Source organism: Carcharhinus amblyrhynchos, chromosome 1 (genome assembly GCF_965287045.1).
Source record: "Carcharhinus amblyrhynchos chromosome 1, sCarAmb.v2.hapA, whole genome shotgun sequence".
Lineage (NCBI taxonomy): Eukaryota > Metazoa > Chordata > Chondrichthyes > Carcharhiniformes > Carcharhinidae > Carcharhinus > Carcharhinus amblyrhynchos.
The window spans coordinates 157296286-157315088 of NC_137324.1; the positions used below are offsets into that span (position 1 = coordinate 157296286).

Sequence of the window (18803 nt, forward strand, 5' to 3'; positions counted from 1 at the left end):
TGTACTCCCCAACCATGGGGAAAAGACTGTGGCTATTCACCATTTCTATGCTCCTATTTCATAAACTTCTGATGTTATTCTCCTATTAGCCAGGGATAAAGTTCACAGCCTATTCAGCCTCTCCTTACAATTCAAACCTTCCAGTCCCAGTAAAATCCATGTAAATCTTTTTTTGGGACCTTTCCAGTTTAACAACATCCTTCTTAATAGCAAGGCGACCAGAATTGTACACAGTACTCCAAATGTGGCCGCAACAATGTCTTATAGTTATAACAATGTCCCAACTCTTGTACGCGATGCTCTGACCAATGGAGTCAAGTGAGCCAAATGCCTTCTTCACCATTCTGTCTACCTGTGATGCCACTTTTAAAAGAACAATGTACCTGTGCTACGACGTCTTCCTGTTTGACAACACTCCCTAGGGCCATACCAATAACTGTGCAAGTCCTACCCTCGTTTGTCTTACCAAAATGCAACACCTTGCACTGATCTGAATTAAACTTCATCTGCCATCCCTCAGCCCACTGGCCCAGTTTATCAAGATCCTGTTGTAGTCTTAGACAACCTTCTTCACTGTCCACTGCACCAGCAATTTTGGTGTCATCTGCAACCTTAACTAACCATACCTTCAATATTCTCATCCAGATTGTTTATGTAAATGACAAAGTGGGCCAAGCACCGATCCTTGTGGCACACTGCTGATCATGAGGCTCCTGTCTGAGAAACAACTCTCTACCACCATCCTTGTCTCCTACCAGCAAGATAAAAAAAAAATCAAACAGAAATGCTAACACGACATTGTTCCTTGGGAGCACAGCAGAGAGGCAGCAATTCAAGAAAGTAAGCTAGGGTGATTTTTAAAACTAACTTCTAAAGTTTTTTTTAAAATTTTATACCGGAAAGCGGAAGGAGTTTGCAAAGAGGCTTGGGGAGTTTTTTGTCCCCCCTTACCATAAATTGGAACAGTGAGGAATCCCAATACTCTACATAGGTAGAGTATCCCACCCTGCCCCCTCCTCTAACCTAAAAAATGAGGGGGAGGGAGGGAGGGAGGGAGGCTTGGAGTGAGAGCAGGTAAGTTTGTTTTTGTTTTTTGTGAGCTGTAAGGGCTTTGGCTCACAGGGCCTAAGTGAAAAGGGTGAGGCAAGGCAAGTTTAAGTTTTTTTAATTACTTTTTTTCCCTCTATTTCTAAAAAGGGCAATTATGAGTGTGAGGCCAGTATGTTGTTGCCAATGCAATATGTGGGAGGTCCTGGAGGCTCCTAGTCTCCCAGACGTCCATATCTGTGCTGGTTGTGTAGGGCTGCGGTTCCTAAGGGACTGGGTTAAGGAACTGGAACTGCAGCTTGGGGACCTTCGCCTCATTAGAGGGAATGAGGAGGCAACTGACAGGAGCTACTGGCAAGTGGTCACTCCAGGGCAACAGAAGGAAGACAAGTGGGTAGCTGTTAGGAAAGGGAAAGCTCATGTGATTGACTGCACGCCAGTGGATGTCCCCCTTCATAATAAGTACTCCTGAGTACTGCTGGGGGGGGGGGACAGCTCACCTGGGGGAGGCAGCGGTGGCTGGGTCTCTGGAGCCAAGCCCAACCCTGACCCAGTACTTCAAAAAAGTAAGGAAAAGAGGAGAAAGGCAGTGTTAATAGGGGACTCCATAGTGAGGGGGGTCAGACAGGCGTTTTTGCAGACGCAGACGGGAATCGCGGATGGTGGTTTGCCTCCCTGGAGCTGGGATCCAGGATGTCTCTGGATGCGTCCCAGACATCCTAAAGGGGGAGGGTGAGGAGCCAGAGGTTGTGGTATACATAGGTACTGCTGACATAGGCAGGAAGAGGGAATAGGTCATGAAAAGCGATTATAGGGAATTAGGTAGACAGCTGAGAAAGAGGAACACGAAGGTAGTAATCTCAGGATTGCTGCCTGTGCCACAGGAGAGTGAGCACAGGAATAGAATGAGGTGGAGGGTGAATGCGTAGCTGAGGGACTGGAGCAGGAGCCGGGATTCCGGTTCCTGGATCATTGGGACCTCTTTAGGGGCAGGTGTGACCTATACAATAAAGACGGGTGGCACTTGAATCCCAGGGGGACCAATATCTTGGTGGGAAGGTTGGCTAAGGCTACTGGGGGGGACTTTAAACTAGAAAAGTTGGGGGGAGGGAATCGAGATGGAGGTGACTGAGGGCGAGGAGATTAGCTCCCAAGTAGAGAAGAACTGTAGGCAGTATGAGAGGGAGGTTAGGCAGGTGATGGAGAAGGGAAGCGCCCAGGCCTAGGGTCTGAGGTGTGTCTGTTTTAACAGCAGGAGTGTAGTGAACAAAGTGGATTGTTGTTTGGGAATGTGACGTGGTGGCTGTTACGGAGGCTTGGATGTCTCAGGGACAGGACTGGGTACTTCAGGTGCCAGGATTCAGATGCTTCAGGAAGGATAGGGAGGGAGGCAAAAGAGGTGGCAGAGTGGCACTGTTGATCAGGGACAGTGTCAAGGCTGTAGAGAAGGTGGATGCCGTGGAGGGACTGTCTACGGAGTCTCTGTGGGTGGAAGTTAGGAACAGCAAGGGGTCAATAACTTTGCTGAGTGTTTTCTATAGGCCGCCCAATAGTGACAGGAATGTTGAGGTGCAGATAGGGAAAGAGATCCTAGAGAGATGTAGTAATAACAGAGTTGTCGTGGTGGAAGACTTTAATTTCCCAAACATCGACTGGAATATCCCTAGGGTAAGGGGTTTGGATAGGGACGAGTTTGTTAGGTGTGTTCAGGAGCATTTCCTGACACAACACGTGGATAAGTCTACGAGAGGGGAGGCTGTACTTGACCTGGTGCTGGCTAATGAACCAGGACAGGTGTCAGATCTCGGTGGGACAGCATCTCGGGGATGGCAATCATAATTCTATCTCCTTCACGATAGCATTGGAAAGAGATAGGATCAGGCAGGCTAGGAAGGTGTTTATCTGGAGTAAGGGGAAATATGAAAATATCAGGCAGAAAATTGGACGAGTAAACCGGAAGGTGGTGTTCTTGGGGAAAAGTACTGAAGGAAGGTGGCAGATTTTCAAGGAATGTTTATCTGGAGCTCTGCACGACAACGTTCTGATGAGACAAGGAGGTCTTGGTAGGTCACGGGAACCGTGGTGCATGAAGGATGTGATGAACCTTGTCAGGAAGAAAAGAAAGGCATACAAAAGGTGCAGAGAGCTAGGAGATTAGGATCTAGAGGAGCATAAGGCATGTAGAAAGGAGCTTAAAAAGGAAATTAGGAGAGCCAGAAGGGGTCATGAGAAGGCCTTGGCGGGTAAGATTAAGGACAATCCCAAGGCGTTCTACAAATATATGAAGAGTAAAAGGATGAGAAGTGAAAGGATAGGACCTATAAAAGGTGAAGGGGGAAAAGTCTGTGTGGAACTGGAAGAAATGGCAGAGGTGCTTAATGAGTACTTTACCTCGGTATTCACGGTGGAAAGTGATCTGGAAGGTTGTACTACAGGTTTGCGGCGGAGTGAAAAGGTTGAGTATGTGGACGTTAAGAAAGAGGATGTGTTGGAACTTTTAAATTCTATCAAGATAGATAAGTCGCCGGGATGTACTCCAGGTTACTGTGGGAGGTGAGGGAAGTGATTGCAGAGCCTCTGGTGATGATCTTTGCATCGTCAATGGAGATGGGAGAGGTTCTGGAGGATTGCAGATGTGGTTCCTCTTTTCAAGAAAGGGAACAGGGATAGCCCAGGAAATTACCGACCAGCAAGTCTGGCCTCAGTGGTTGGTAAGTTGAAGGACAGGATTCATGAGCATTTAGAGAAGTTTAGTATGATCAGAAATAGTCAACACAGCTTTGTCAAGGGCAGGTCATGCCTTACGAGCCTAGTTGAGTTCTTTGAAAATGTAACTGAACACATTGACAAAGGAAGAGCAGTGGATGTGGTTTACATGGACTTCAAGGCGTTCAATAAGGTTCCCCATGCAAGACTTCTTGAGAAGGAGAGGGGGCATGGGATCCAAGGGGCTTTGGCTTTGTGGATCCAGAACTGGCTTGCCTGCAGAAGGCAGAGAGTGGTTGTGGATGGGTCTTATTCTGCACTGAGGTCGGTCACCAGTGGAGTGCCCCAGGGATCTGTTCTAGGACCCTTGCTGTTTGTCATTTTCATAAATTACCTGGATGAGGAAGTGGAGGGATGGGTTAGTAAGTTTGCCGACGATACGAAGGTTGGTGGTGTTGTGGATAGTCTGGAGGGATGTCAGAAGTTGCAGCGTGACATAGATAGGATGCAAGACCGGGCAGAGAAGTGGCAGAAGGACTTCAACGCAGATAAATGTGTAGTGGTCCATTTTGGCAGGACCAATGGGATGAAGGACTACAATATCAAGGGTAGGACTCTTAGCAGTGTTGAGGAGCAGAAGGATCTTGGGGTCCGGGTCCATAGGACTCTTAAATCAGCCTCGCAGGTGGAGGATGTGGTCAGGAAGGCATATGGTGTGCTAGCCTTCATTAATCGAGGGATTGAGTTTAGGAGTCTGGAGGTAATGCTCCAACTTTATAAGACCCTTGTCAGACCTCCACTTGGAGTACTGTGCGCAGTTTTGGTCGCCTCACTACAGGAAGGATGTGGATTTGAGAGGGTGCAGGGAAGATTTACAAGGATGTTGCCTGGATTGGGAGGCATGCCTTACGAAGATAGGTTGAGGGAGCTGGGTCTCTTCTCCTTGGAGAGACGAAGGTTGAGAGGCAACTTGATAAAGGTTTATAAAATGTTGAGAGGCATAGATAGGGTGGATTCTCTGTGGCTATTTCCCAGGGCTGAAATGGTCGCTACAAGAGGACACAGGTTTAAGGTGCTGGGGAGCAAGTACAGAGATGTTAGGGGTAAGTTTTTCCACTCAGAGGGTGTTGAGTGAGTAGAATTGGCTGCCGGTGGTGGTAGAGGCAAACTCGCTGGGGTCTTTTAAAAGACTTCTGGATGAGTACATGGGATTGGGAGTTACAGATAGTTCTATGGCCTGGTAGGTATGGATACGAACGGTGCAACTTATGGGCCAAAGGGCCTGTTTGTGCTGTAGTGTTCTATGTTCTATAACACTGCCACCCAGGAAGTACATGGCATACTATTGCCAGTGCTTTTAGTTCACATAAAATTCATTAACCTGGCTTGGACTCTGCTACTACAGTGCAAAATTAAACAGCAAAAGCATGCAGAAATGCTGCAACAAGAATTGAAAGTGGCTATTATTTGTCCGCTTGGATGAGAATAAATTTAACAGATTAATAAGTACGTAATAATTAAATTAATACATCTAAAAGATTAATAAGACTGGTCCAGAAAATACTGTGTGGACATGCTTCTCCTGCATTTTAAAGAATAATGTTTGATGAAAATTACTTCCACTTAAAAATAAATTTATTGTACTTCAGTTTGCTAACAATCTCATGGCTCATCGTTCATTTTTAAAACTATAAACTATCCTTTTTAAGTTACTGAGTTGAAGGCACGCATACAAGAATGAAATTTTAGCATCGTGCAAATTGCACCAGAGAAAGAAAACTTCAGAACATCCAGTAAAAGTGATTCAAATTAACTTCCATGTCAGAGTTCAGAGAGTTGCATTGTAAAAATGGCACAGCACTTGGATAACTGAAGTGAACTTTGCTATTTTTCCTATATTAGTTTTTTTATTTCCAATTCCCTAAAGACTAAACACCAGGCTGAGGTATATTGCTTCATCAAATTAACATATTAAGCTAGGGTTAAGTGGACTTGATGCAATTCCCCAACAAAATCAACCTGCCAAAACCTACATCCAAGACAGGTACATTGGCCACCTAGGCAAAGGACCAGGACAATTATAATTACTCATGGAGCTGTAATCAAAACAGGGAATCAACTTCAAGAGAAGACTGCCAAATAAGTATTTTTGTAGTCTACTACTCATAATGCAATCAGTTTATCCAAAAATTGAAATATCTGATAACTTGAAGCAACTTAAGTAATACAACAAAGTGGGAGCTTAGTGCTAAAAATCTTGAAATCACAATTTATTTGATGTGACTTTAAATTAAGATTAGAATGTTTCCCAGAACTGGCTCTCAGAAACAATTACAACAATCTCTCATTCATTCTTTACTGAAATTAACCTAATAGCAGAATATACGGACAGGCACAAATATTTAACAGATGATGTAGGAGAAAAATGAAAATGTTCTTATTCCTCTTGACTTAGTCGGGCTACTTCCATCATATACAAACAAGATTCATTAATCTCTTCCATAGTTTTCCTTCTCCTGACGGTAATGGCATGTGCGACTGTGTGCGCGCGTTGGGTGATGTGTGCGCGTATGGGGATGATGGGGGAGGGGTGGTGCGTGTGTGCTGGGTAAGATACTTTTTGAGAGTTGGTACAGGTTCGCTGGGCTCCTTTTGTACTGCAGAGATTCTATGGTTTATGAATGAATTCAAACAGTGCAATGCACCCAATATTTGATCGCAGGGACCAGCTTATCCAAGCCCAACTGTTTTCTCAGCTGACAGGAATATCTGTAAAAGGCAATCAGGCAGGTATTAAGAACAGGTCTCCTTCTTGGTGTTAAGCCTGTAGCCTCAAGGCACAAAGGTTACCTGTTTGAGATCAGCTAACTACATTACTTATGAAATCTAAGAACTCATATCACTCTTTGTAAAATGCAAGTAAAGGGTTTATATATATATTGCACAGATTGTGGAGTCTGAAGTCATGAAATTGCTTCAACTTAAATGTCTTCTAAAATTAAATCTCTGAATTCATGGACCACCCAACTTCATAGTATATGCAAAACATACATTGTTCTCTCAACTTGGGTGATATGAGCCAGTCAAGTGAACTAGCTCTCTGTACACAGCTAGTATCCATTATCATGGCCAATGGTGTTCTTTTAATGAAAGGAGATCCCCCAAACATGATGCAAAATTCTGGAATCCCAAGTAACATTTAATTCAGTTACCAAACGATAGTACATGCTCACAAGCAACAGGTTATAACAATGTGAACTAAGTAAATACTATTAAGGCCAACCCGGCTTGGGTCACTTTGTGCTGAGTCTGCACGTTCTCCCCATGTCTGCATGAGTTTCCTCCGGGTGCTTCAGTTTTCTCCCACAGCCTGAAAGATGTGCTGGTTAGGTGCACTAGCCATGCTAAATTCTCCCTCGTTGTACTCACAGGTGCCAGAGTGTGGCAACTCGGGGATTTTCACAGCATCTTCATTGCAGTGTTCAACGTAGGCCTACTTGTGACACTAATAAATAAGTCATATGATCATAAAGATGTCATTCATAAATCTAAAAAAAACAGGAGAAACATCTTTACCTAGAAAGTGGTTAAAATGTGGTAATTGCTACTACTTGGAGGTGAATAGCATAAATACATTTAAGGGGATGTTCGTTAGGTACATGAGGGAGAAAGGAACAAAGGCATATTACAGATAGGGTTGGTTGAAGCAGGGTGGAAGGAAGTCTGATTGAAGCATGAATTCCGACAGATCAGTTGGGGCAAATGACCTGTTTTGGTATTGTAAAGTCTATCAGGAGAGGTTTGCACTTCACAGCTAGCAAGCCAAAACCATTCTAGCATTTGGAGAAATGGAATAGATGCGCACAAAAGGAAAAGCTTACATAAATGTGCAGAAACATGAAAATCCAGCAGACTAAGCTACAAAAACTAAAGATAATTTAAGTGATAAAGGGCCAAATGCTAAAAAAGTCAAAAGAAAACTAGCAAGGGATGTCAAAAGTTTTTGTAACAAATTAAGGGATAGCAAGATTACAAAAGTGCTAATAGATGAATGCAGGCAAACTCATAACAGCTAAGGAAACTACAAAATTATTACATTATTTTCTTCTATCATTTCACTGCAAGGACAAAATATCAGAGGTATGACAGAACATAAGAGCTTAGTGGATGAAATGTTTCTTTAAAATAGTAAATGGAGAAAATAATAGGATTTTATAAAAAGGGTCTCCAGGACCTGATAATTTCCAAAGATATTCAACATGTTCCCCAAAGCTATTTAGATTTGGAAAAAGTGCTTTTGGGTTGGAAACTCCAAATGTCATTAAATCATAGGTTACAGCACAGAGGACAGCACTTGACCCAGGGTACTTGCTGCTTTCTTTAAGAGCAACTCAGCTCGTCCCACTGCAAATTTTCTCTCTATACATGATATCAAATGCCCCTTTTGAGAGCTACAATTGACTTTGCAAGCCCACTACACACACAGGGAGCATATTCCAGATTCCAACAACTCATTGCATAAAAACGTTTATAAGAACATAAGAAATATAAGAACATAAGAAATAGGAGCAGGAGTAGGCCATCTAGCCCCTCGAGCCTGCCCCGCCATTCAATAAGATCATGGCTGATCTGTTGTGGCTCAGTTCCACTTTCCCGCCCTCTCCCCATAACCCTTAATCCCCTCTCTTATCAAGAACCCATCAGCCCGCTTCTTAAAAATATTTAGCGAGGCAGCCTCCACCACTTCAACGGGCAGAGAATTCCAGAGATTCACCACCCTTTGAGTGAAGAAGTTCCTCCTCAACTCCGTTCTAAACCGCCTCCCCTTTATCTTGAGGCTGTGCCCCCTAGTCCTACTGTCTTTTCTGAGCGGGAAGAGTCTCTCCACCTCTATCCTATCCATCCCATTCATCACCTTATACGTCTCAATGAGATCTCCCCTCATTCTTCTAAACTCTAACGAGTACAAGCCTAGTTTATTCAGCCTCTCCTCATAGCTCAATCCCCTCAACTCCGGTATCAGCCTAGTAAACCTCCTCTGCACTCCCTCCAGGGCCAAAATATCCTTGCGCAGGTGCGGCGCCCAAAACTGCACACAGTACTCCAGCTGCGGCCTCACCAATGCCCTATACAGCTGCAGCAAGACCTCCCTACTTTTATATTCAATCCCCCTCGCTATGAAGGCCAGCATCCCATTCGCCTTCCTGACCACCTGCTGCACCTGCAAGCTGGGTTTTTGCGACTCATGCACAAGGACCCCGAGGTCCCTCTGCACCGTCGCCTGCTGCAGTTTTTCGCCACGTAAGTAATAGTCCTTCCTACCATTCTTCCTACCAAAGTGGACCACCTCACACTTGCCAACATTAAATTCCATTTGCCATTTCCTGGCCCATTCGCCCAGCCTATCTAGATCCTTCTGCAGACTCTCCACACCCTCCGCACAATTTGCCTTTCCCCCAATCTTGGTGTCATCAGCAAATTTCGACACCCTGCACTCGGTTCCCTCCTCCAGATCATCTATATAAATGGTAAATAGCTGAGGCCCCAGCACCGACCCCTGGGGCACCCCACTAGTCACCAACCGCCAATCCGAATAGCACCCATTGACCCCCACTCTCTGCCTCCTATTTGACAACCAATCCTCTATCCACGCTAACACCCTACCCCCAACTCCATGTCCCATGACCTTCTGCAATAACCTCTTGTGAGGTACCTTGTCAAACGCCTTCTGAAAATCCAGAAAGACCACATCCACCGGCTCTCCTCTATCCACTGCCCTAGACACATCCTCATAGAACTCCAGTAAATTTGTCAGACACGACTTCCCTTTAATGAAACCGTGTTGCGTCTGCCCTATCAAGCAATTCCCTTCAAGATGCCTCGCAATTTCCTCCTTAATGACGGATTCTAACATTTTACCTACCACAGACGTTAAACTAACCGGCCTATAATTCCCCGCCTTTTGCCTGGCACCCTTCTTAAACAACGGCGTAACATTAGCCGTTTTCCAATCTTCCGGCACTTCCCCGGAATCCAGCGACGTCTGGAAAATAACCACCAAGGCATCCACTATAACCTCCGCCATTTCTTTCAGAACCCTCGGATGCATTCCATCCGGTCCTGGGGACTTGTCCACAATCAGCCCCTCCAGTCTGTCGAGCACCACCTCTCTAGTAACAGTAATGTCATTAAGACCCTCCATTCCTACCACCTTTCCATCTCTAACACCCGGCAAATTATTCACGTCCTCCTCCGTGAAGACAGAAACAAAAAAGTTATTCAAGACCTTAGCCATATCCCCATCCCCTACCACTAGCTCCCCTTTCTCATCCTCACATTATCACTGATTCTGTCAAAGGGAACAGTTTCTCCCCACTTTCATTGCCTTAGCCCCTCATGATTTTGAAAACCACTAGCAAACCTATTCTGAACCTCTTCCTTCTCCAAGGCTAATCCCAGCATCTCCAGTTTATCCATGTAACTGAAGTCCCTCATCCTAGAATCACAAATCTTTTCTGCACTCTTTCTAATGACTTTGTTCATAAAATGTGATGCCCGGAGTTGGATACAATACTCCAGTTGGGGCCAAACCAGGGTTTTTACAGAAGTTCATCATAATTTCTTTGCTTTTATATTTTGTTTCTATTTATAAAGCCCAGGATGTCACATGCCTCTCAACCTACCCTGCCAAAGGTTTGTGCATATGTACCCCAAGTTTCTTCATTCCCCATTTCCTTTACAACTGTATCCAATCCTTATTCTTCCTATAAAATCTATAATTTCACACTTTTTTGCATTCACTTGGCACAAGTCAGCCCACTCCCCAAGCCTATGTCCAACTGAAATTTATCACTATCCTTCAAAGCTTTGTGTCATTTGCAATTTCAAAATTGCACCCTGCACACCCAAGTATAGATCACTGATAGTGATCACAAAATACAGTAGTCCCAATACAAATCCCTGGAGAATTCCATTGTAGACCTTCGTCCCGTCTGAAAAACAATGTCACAAGTGTCTGCTGCCTGTCAACCAATTTCATATCCATGCTGCCATGGACTTGTTTATCCCATGGGCTTCAACTTTGCTAGCAAGTATATTGGGTCATACTTCTATGAAATGCCCTTTGGAAGTCCATGGATGCCACAACAACCACATTATCCTCAACTTTAGTCAAAATTTTCAATTGAGTTAAACACTATTTGCCTTTAACAAGCCACGCTGTGCTTTTTAGTTAATTCACACTCATCCAAGTGATTGTTATCCTTGTCCCGGGTTATGGTTTCTAAAAACATTCCCGCCACCGAGGTTAAACTGACTGATATGCATGGCTTGGATGAAAAAAAGAGAATGTTATATGTCTAGATTTGCAGATGCTACTACTATAGATGCCGGCGTACAAGTCATTCTATGAAGTCTCAAATCCCCTCCACAATCAGGGGGTTGGCTTATACAGAGTGTAGAAGTGAACTATGAACATAGGTGTGGGCAGTTGCCAACTTTTTTTTACTTATGAGGTTATAATAACCCAGATTGTCTGCTAGATCCTTTGCACTCAGTTATAAAAGATAAAGTAAAACATCTATTTGTGGGATGAAACATTGAGACTGACTACTGGTGCAAATAATAGCATGCTTTGGCTGAAAGGAAGGGATGAGAGTAGTCTTACATACCAAGTATATACAAAAACATTACTTCGGGGAATGAAAATACTGAGTCTCATACTCCAGGTTTAATTATACTTTGTGATCTATAGTATATTGTAGGGATTTGAGCAGGCAAAGTGGCACAATGAATGAATGGACTAAACTAAGGAAATTGGAGTTAAATATAGACAAATATGATGTTATTCACTTTGGACCTGAGAAAGATGACTCAATGTGTTGTTAAAGATGAGGGACAAGGAGCTGAGGTGGAGCAAAGAGTTTGAAATACTTGAAGCTAATGCTCAAATGCAAGTCAAAAAAGTAGGCCTTCACCACAGAGGCTAGACTTCAAAAACTGGATCTGACACCAGTTATATGGAGCCTTGGTCAGACCCCATCTAGGAGCACCACATTCAGTTTTGGGCACAATCTCAGAAAAGATATACTGGCCTTCAACAAGAGTACACAGTAAATTCACCACTATGATACCATGAATTAAAGGGTTACACTACAAGGATAGAACACATTAAATACAGGCCATGTTGGTAAACAAATCAGAATGTTTAAAATGATAAAAAAGACTAGATTGGGTATACACAAATAATTTATTACTTGTGGGTAATCCAGAATAAGAGGATACAATTTTAAAATGAAAACTGGGCTATTTATGAGCAAAATCAAATCAATAAACACAGGATGCAATTTTTCATACAAATATTGGCAAAAATCTCAAACTCACCCCAACCCTTTCAAAAGGCCATGGATGCAGGTAAAAATGAAGTTGATAAGATTCTAGTTAGGTATGGGCTTTTAAGTGCTATGGAACAAGCCATGATTTAATTGAATGGCAGGTCAGACTGAATGGCCTATTCAAGTTCCTAGGTTCTTCCTTAGTTCAATTTAACAGACTATTTTCACAGCTAGGCTGACCTAGCCAATAAAAGAATTCAGAGAAGGGTATGTATTTCCATTATATCTAATTATAAATTGTTGCATCATGTCTGGCCAAATGGAACAATCATTTACAGGACTTTATCACCCCCTACTCTATATAGTTGGAACTGCTGTTTATGGAATTGCATTCCCACTGAACAAAATTGTAAATCAATATCATGATGCATTTGATAGATAGCATCAATCCTTCTCCCAGTTTTCACTTGTAATCTTGAAGGTCCAAATGCTTCTCAGTAACAGTTACATACACTTGTACATTCACAGAATTCCGTGGCAGCCATATTCCACTAACAAGCTGCTTTACATAGAGGAAGTTTATTCAGTAATTATGATCAATAAAGCATTTTATTTTGCAGTATCTTACAGCAATAGTGTCAACTATAAATCAGTTAATAGCATTCACTCCTAAATCACAGGGTTATGGGTTCAAGATACCTTGAGCATTATCTAAGCTGACATTTCAGTGCAGTACTAAAGAGTGCTACACTGTCAGAGATACCTTCAGATGAAACATTAAATGGCAGACACAAAAGATCTTGTAGCACAACTTTGAAGAGCAGGGGAACTTTCTCTGCTGATCAGAACTTTATTTGTCTTGCAATCAACATCACTAAAAGAGATTATCTGGTTTTTAGCACATTGCTATTTATGGGAAATTGCTGTGTGCAAATTGACTGCTGTGTTTCCTATATTATAACAGTGATTACATTTCAAAAAATACTTCATTGGTTGTCAAGCACATCCCTCAGACATGAAAGATACTATGCAAATACAAGTCTTTCTTACTAAAGAAATGATTTGCCTTTCAAACAGATTTCTACAATATTGCTTTGGCTTTCTGGATTATTTGCCCATATCCCAGCTAAATATATTTGTAGTGAATTCTACAGCTTGATTCCATAAGAAACTGCTCAAATGATACCTCTTAAATGGTTACAAGGAGACATAATCCATTTATTACAGAAATACTTTAACTATGCGGTAGCTTCCAGTATCTTCTTTGACCCCATTTAAATTGCTGGGTAAATTCAGATCAGCAACTTAAGTGCTAATTGTTTATGATTGTGATATTCTAGTTGACTTTAATTGCTTACTTTCCACCTTCCCATTTTGGGCAAAGATTCATACAGGTCAATAATGTAGAAATTGTATTGCTAGCCTCTATGGGTGTGCTGTGTTCAGTTGGTTCCTATCTGCAATACTGTTGGCCTGCACTGCTACATCTGGATAAACTTTGTTAATGCACCATCCAATGTGGTCCTTGACCCCTCAGCTTCACTGGCATCACTAGTTATTTTCAATATACTGCAATACCATTGCTCACTGCAGTCCAATATAATTGATCACCCTAAATATCTTCTAATATTCAAGTCAGTTCACAGTTTAATTAAAACTAGCTACAAAGTATGAAACTGCCGTACTAAAATACATGGATAAACCATAGGTAACTGACTATTCCATAGACAGCAAATATTTGATCTCATGCAACCCATCTAAAAGTGGATGGATGGGAGTGTAGGGAGGAATGACAAATACATACTGCCAGAGACCTTTGACAGTTGGTGCACAGGTATTTAGAAAACAATTTTAAAAACTTTTTAAAGATTTTAAGGGCATAAAAGGAGAAATAAAAAAAATTTCCTGAAAGATTTTAACTTCTGTTTATATGAGCATCATTACATCAGGTTCATCAAATACATTAAAGTTTCACAACTACATTATTGATAATATTGAGTGCCATTTGAAAATTAAATGCTGAAAATTTGACCTAATATATATTAAATGCATATTGAGTCAGCATACTTGGTTATTCTTAAAATCCAAACCCTCTTTAGACAGGCATATCACCTTAATTTCAAACCCCAAGTCCTATCCCAGATGTGAAATATTACAGGGCATTTACCTATTCTTGGCTTTCTCTCTTGCTATAGCTGCTCTACCTTATCCATCACATGAACTGACTTCCAAGGTTGGCTATCCAAGAAGGCACTATATAAACCAAGTTATTTATTTCATGCGTGACTCCTTTCCTTTATACTGAATCGTACTACTTTTTTTCCTTCCATTCACTGACGTATTTACATAAAAGGACCAAAAATACAAACAGTGAAATATATAGGATATAAGAATGTAAATCATGTATGATTGATTCGAAGACTTCAAAATAGTCAATATGGTCAGGCCTGTATCAATCCCCTATTGGAGTTACAGATGATTTCATGTCAAAGAAAGAAATCGACAACTACATGAAATCCTGATGTTTCCTGATTCCAAGTATTAAGATTTTACTCCTAATCTGCGCACAACAAAATCTCTTAAGAGACAGATGTCAATGCGATTGTAACAAAGAGGTGGTTGGTGCAAGGCCTGGGGCCTCACTTTGCAAAAATATAACCAGGGAGCGGCTCGAAATCTCACTCCGGCCTCCCATCCAACGCCTTTCACGTGTTTGGGTTAGGCAGCGCTGGAAGCTGGCAGCAGGGGGAAGGTGGCCAGCCGCGTCCGGCTCCCCCCTGGCGACAAGGGGTGGACAATCAGGCAGAAACACACTCAAGGAGGAGGCTGGCCGCGATGCTGTCTCTCGCTCTCTCCGCATTCGACCTTCCCCCCCTCCAAAAAAAAGCACCACTCTGACTGAAGCAAAAGTCGTGCAGGCCCAAAGCCGGGCTGGCAGGAAGACGCTGCTCCAACAGAAGAGAGAGAGAGAGAGAGCAAGAGACATGTGGTGGGGAGGGGAGGTGGAGAAGAGTGTTGTGGACATGAACAACGGGCCCGGATACCCAGGCCCCGTGGAGGGTTGGACGGTCGGTCCACACATATACACACACACATACCGGCAACAAGGAGGAGAAATGGGGGAGGGGAGGGGATACCAGGCGGCCGGGCTAAAGTTTCAACTTTGTAAATGGTGCAAGGAGCCGCAGTTTCCACTGGGGGGGGGGGGGGGGGTAAGTTTGGGAGACGGGAAGGGGGAGGGGGGAAAAGGAGGAGGAGGAGGTAAAAGTGTCCTGATCCCTCAAGCAATGCACACGCTCCGGATTTCTCTGCCCACCACCCCCTTGCTAACTCACCAAGATCCTTTTGAAGAGGGCGTTCTCCTTGGCTGGCAGCGCTACCGACGGCATGGCTGGCTGGGCTGAGGCCGCTGTGGGGATGGGGTGGCCGCTTTACCGGGTCGAGACTCTCTCACACACACGCACGCTGGCTGGCTGGTGGCTTTTTCTTGCTGCCCTGCTCCTGCCTCTCAGCTCATGGGCCGTGTCTCTCTCTCTCTCTCTCTCTCGCCTCCTTGCAGCCCCCGTGGCCGTGGATTGCTCCTCTCTGCCGTTCGAGCGGAACCTCCCGCCTTCACGTGTATTTGTTATTTTTATATATATATATATTATTCAACTGCTCTGCTGCTGCACGGGATTCAGCAGAGCTGGGGACAGAGGAAGGGGGGGATGGTAAGGGGAGGGGGGGAGGTGTTGTATAAAAAAAAACCCTCAACCAAAATGGCGGGGGCGGCACACAGCAGCAGCAACGCCGGCTCCCTCCGGGTCAGCCCCCAGTGCGCACGCGCCGCTGCTCCCCTCGCGAACCCGCACACCGTCAGCTGACCTCCAGCGGCGGAGCATGACGGTCCGGTGGAGGACATCCTCCGGTCCTCCTAGCCTTCCGTGCTCACGTTGACTGACCCCTACGTCAAGTGGCTGCTAATGAGTTTTTTTTTCCCCTCAGAACTCTGCATTAAACATTTATTTAACAAAAATCCAGATTTAACAAGTTTTATAACTAAGGTAGACAGATACCAGTCAGTTTCATTTTAGTAATTACAATCTAACTATGAACAACAGATTTGATTTAGTATTGTCTCATAGAATCCCTGCAATGCAAAAGAGCTGCCTGAGAAATACACAGCTCTTTAACTTGTGCTTAATGCTCGCTCCACTTACATTGTCTGTACCTTTAAGAGTTGATTAGCTGTAAAGACTCGCATTTCAATCATTATTCTGTAAATTGAGTTTGTGCCTTTATATGCCCTGTTTGAATCACATAGATGTGGATATGCCAGCGTTGGACTGGGGTAAACACAGTAAAAAGTCTGACAACACCAAGTTTAAGTCCAACCGATTTATTTGATAGTAAACTCACTAGCTTTTGGGTTAGTCCCTTCGTCAGGTGAATGGAGAGTTCTGGCCTCAGACAGAGCATATAAAGCACAGACAGTTTACAGATTACTGATTAGAATGTGAATCTTTACACCTAACCTGCTGTTCAAGTCTTAAAGTGGCTGACAATGTGAGTGGAAGGAGCACTGATCACAGGCTAAAGAGATGTGTATTGTCTCCTTCGGGTAAGCATTCTCCGAGGCGGCCTTCACAACACACGACAGCGCAGAGTCACTGAGCAGAGACTGATTGCCAAGTTCCGCACTCATGAGGACGGTCTCAACAAGGATCTTGGGTTCATGTCGCACTATCTGTAACCCCCGTGACTTGCCTGGGTTTGCAAAACCTCACTTGCTGTACTGTCTGGAGACAATACACATCTCTTTAACCTGTGATCAGTGCTCCTTCCACTCACATTGTCGGCCACTTTAAGACTTGAACAGCAGGTTAGGTGTAAAGATTCGCATTCTAATCAGTAATCTGTAAACTGTCTGTGCTTTATATGCTCCGTCTGAGGCCAGAACTCTCCATTCACCTGATGAAGGGACTAACCCGAAAGCTAGTGAGTGTACTATCAAATAAGAACATAAGAACATAAGAAATAGGAGCAGGAGTAGGCCATCTAGCCCTTCGAGCCTGCCCCGCCATTCAATAAGATCATGGCTGATCTGTTGTGGCTCAGTTCCACTTTCCCGCCCTCTCCCCATAACCCTTAATCCCCTCTCTTATCAAGAACCCATCAACCCGCTTCTTAAAAATATTTAGCGAGGCAGCCTCCATCACTTCAACGGGCAGAGAATTCCAGAGATTCACCACCCTTTGAGTGAAGAAGTTCCTCCTCAACTCCGTTCTAAACCGCCTCCCCTTTATCTTGAGGCTGTGCCCCCTAGTCCTACTGTCTTTTTTGAGCGGGAAGAGTCTCTCCACCTCTATCCTATCAAATCGGTTGGACTTAAACCTGGTGTTGTCAGACTTTTTACTGAATCACATAGAAACATAGAAATCCTACAGTACAGAAAGAGGCCATTCAGGCTATCAAGTCTTACCGACCACAAATCCACCCAGGCCCTACCCCAATATCCCTACATGTATTTTACCTGCAAATCCCACTAACCTACACATCTCAGGACGCTAAGGGGCAATTTTAGCATAGCCAAACAACCTAACCCGCATATCTTTGGCCTGTGGGAGGAAACCGGTGTACCTGGAGGAAACCCACACAGACACGAGGAGAATGTGTAAACTCCATACAGACAGTTACCCAAGCCAGGAATCAAACCCAAGTCTCTGGAGCTGTGAAGCAGTAGTGCTAACCACTGTGCTACCGTGTCGCCCTTGTTTGTGAAAAGATCTCCCACTCACCTGACAAAGGAGCAGCAAGCGCTCCGAAAGCTCGTGGTGTTTGCTACCAAATAAACCTGTTGGACTTTAACCTGGTGTTGTAAGACTTCTTACTGTGCAAAAGAAAGCCATCCAGCCCATTGAGTCTGCACCGACCACAATCCCATCAGGTCCTATCCCTGTAACCCCACGTATTTACCCTGCTAATCCCCCCTGACACTATGGGGCAACTTAGCATGCCAATCAACCTAACATGCACATCTTTGGACTGTGGGAGGAAACCGGGGCGCCAAGAGGAAACCCACACAGACATGGGAAGAATGTACAAACTCCACACTGACAGTGACCCAAGGTTGGAATTGAACCCAGGTCCTAGCGCTGTGAGACAGCGGTGCTAACCATTGTGTCACCATGCTGCCCCAACAACTGTGCCACCATGCCCCTTTATTAGTATAGAGTGAAAAGTATTGTTTCTTGCACAGTAAACAGAGAAAACATACCTTACATAGAGAACTAAAGGAGAGGGTGCAGAATGTAGTGTTACAGTCATAGCTAGGTTGTAGAGAAAGATCAACTTAATGAAGTTTATTAGTATCACAAGTTGGCTTACATTAACACTGCAATGAAGTTACTGTGAAAATCCCCAGTTGCCACACTCCAGCCCCTGTTCACAGAGGGAGAATTCAATATGGCCAATGCACCTAACCAGCATTTCTTTTGGACTGTGGGAGGAAACTAGAGTACCCAGAGGAAACCCACATGGATACGGGGAGAACATGCAGACTTCACACAGTCACCCATGGCTGGAATTGAACCCAGATCCCTGGTCTTGTGAGGCAGCAGTGCTAACCATTCTGCCACTCTGCCACCCCAAAAATAACATCACCCCAGAGGGGACTCAAACTCACAATCCCTAGCTTAGAAAACCAGTGCCTTATCTATGCAGCCACTATGGCTACGC

General features: G+C 43.9%; 1 protein-coding gene across 1 annotated transcript in view; it reads right to left on the reverse strand.

The window, feature by feature from the left end:
- naa15a (N-alpha-acetyltransferase 15, NatA auxiliary subunit a) overlaps positions 1-15615 on the reverse strand; it is an 84934-nt gene extending 69319 nt beyond the window's left edge. Inside the window, exon 1 of the mRNA XM_080194357.1 lies at positions 15422-15615. Within this exon, the coding sequence (XP_080050483.1) occupies positions 15422-15475 (54 nt within the window). The 5' untranslated portion in view covers positions 15476-15615. The remainder of the gene's footprint in view (positions 1-15421) is intronic.
- Positions 15616-18803: the final 3188 nt, after the last annotated feature.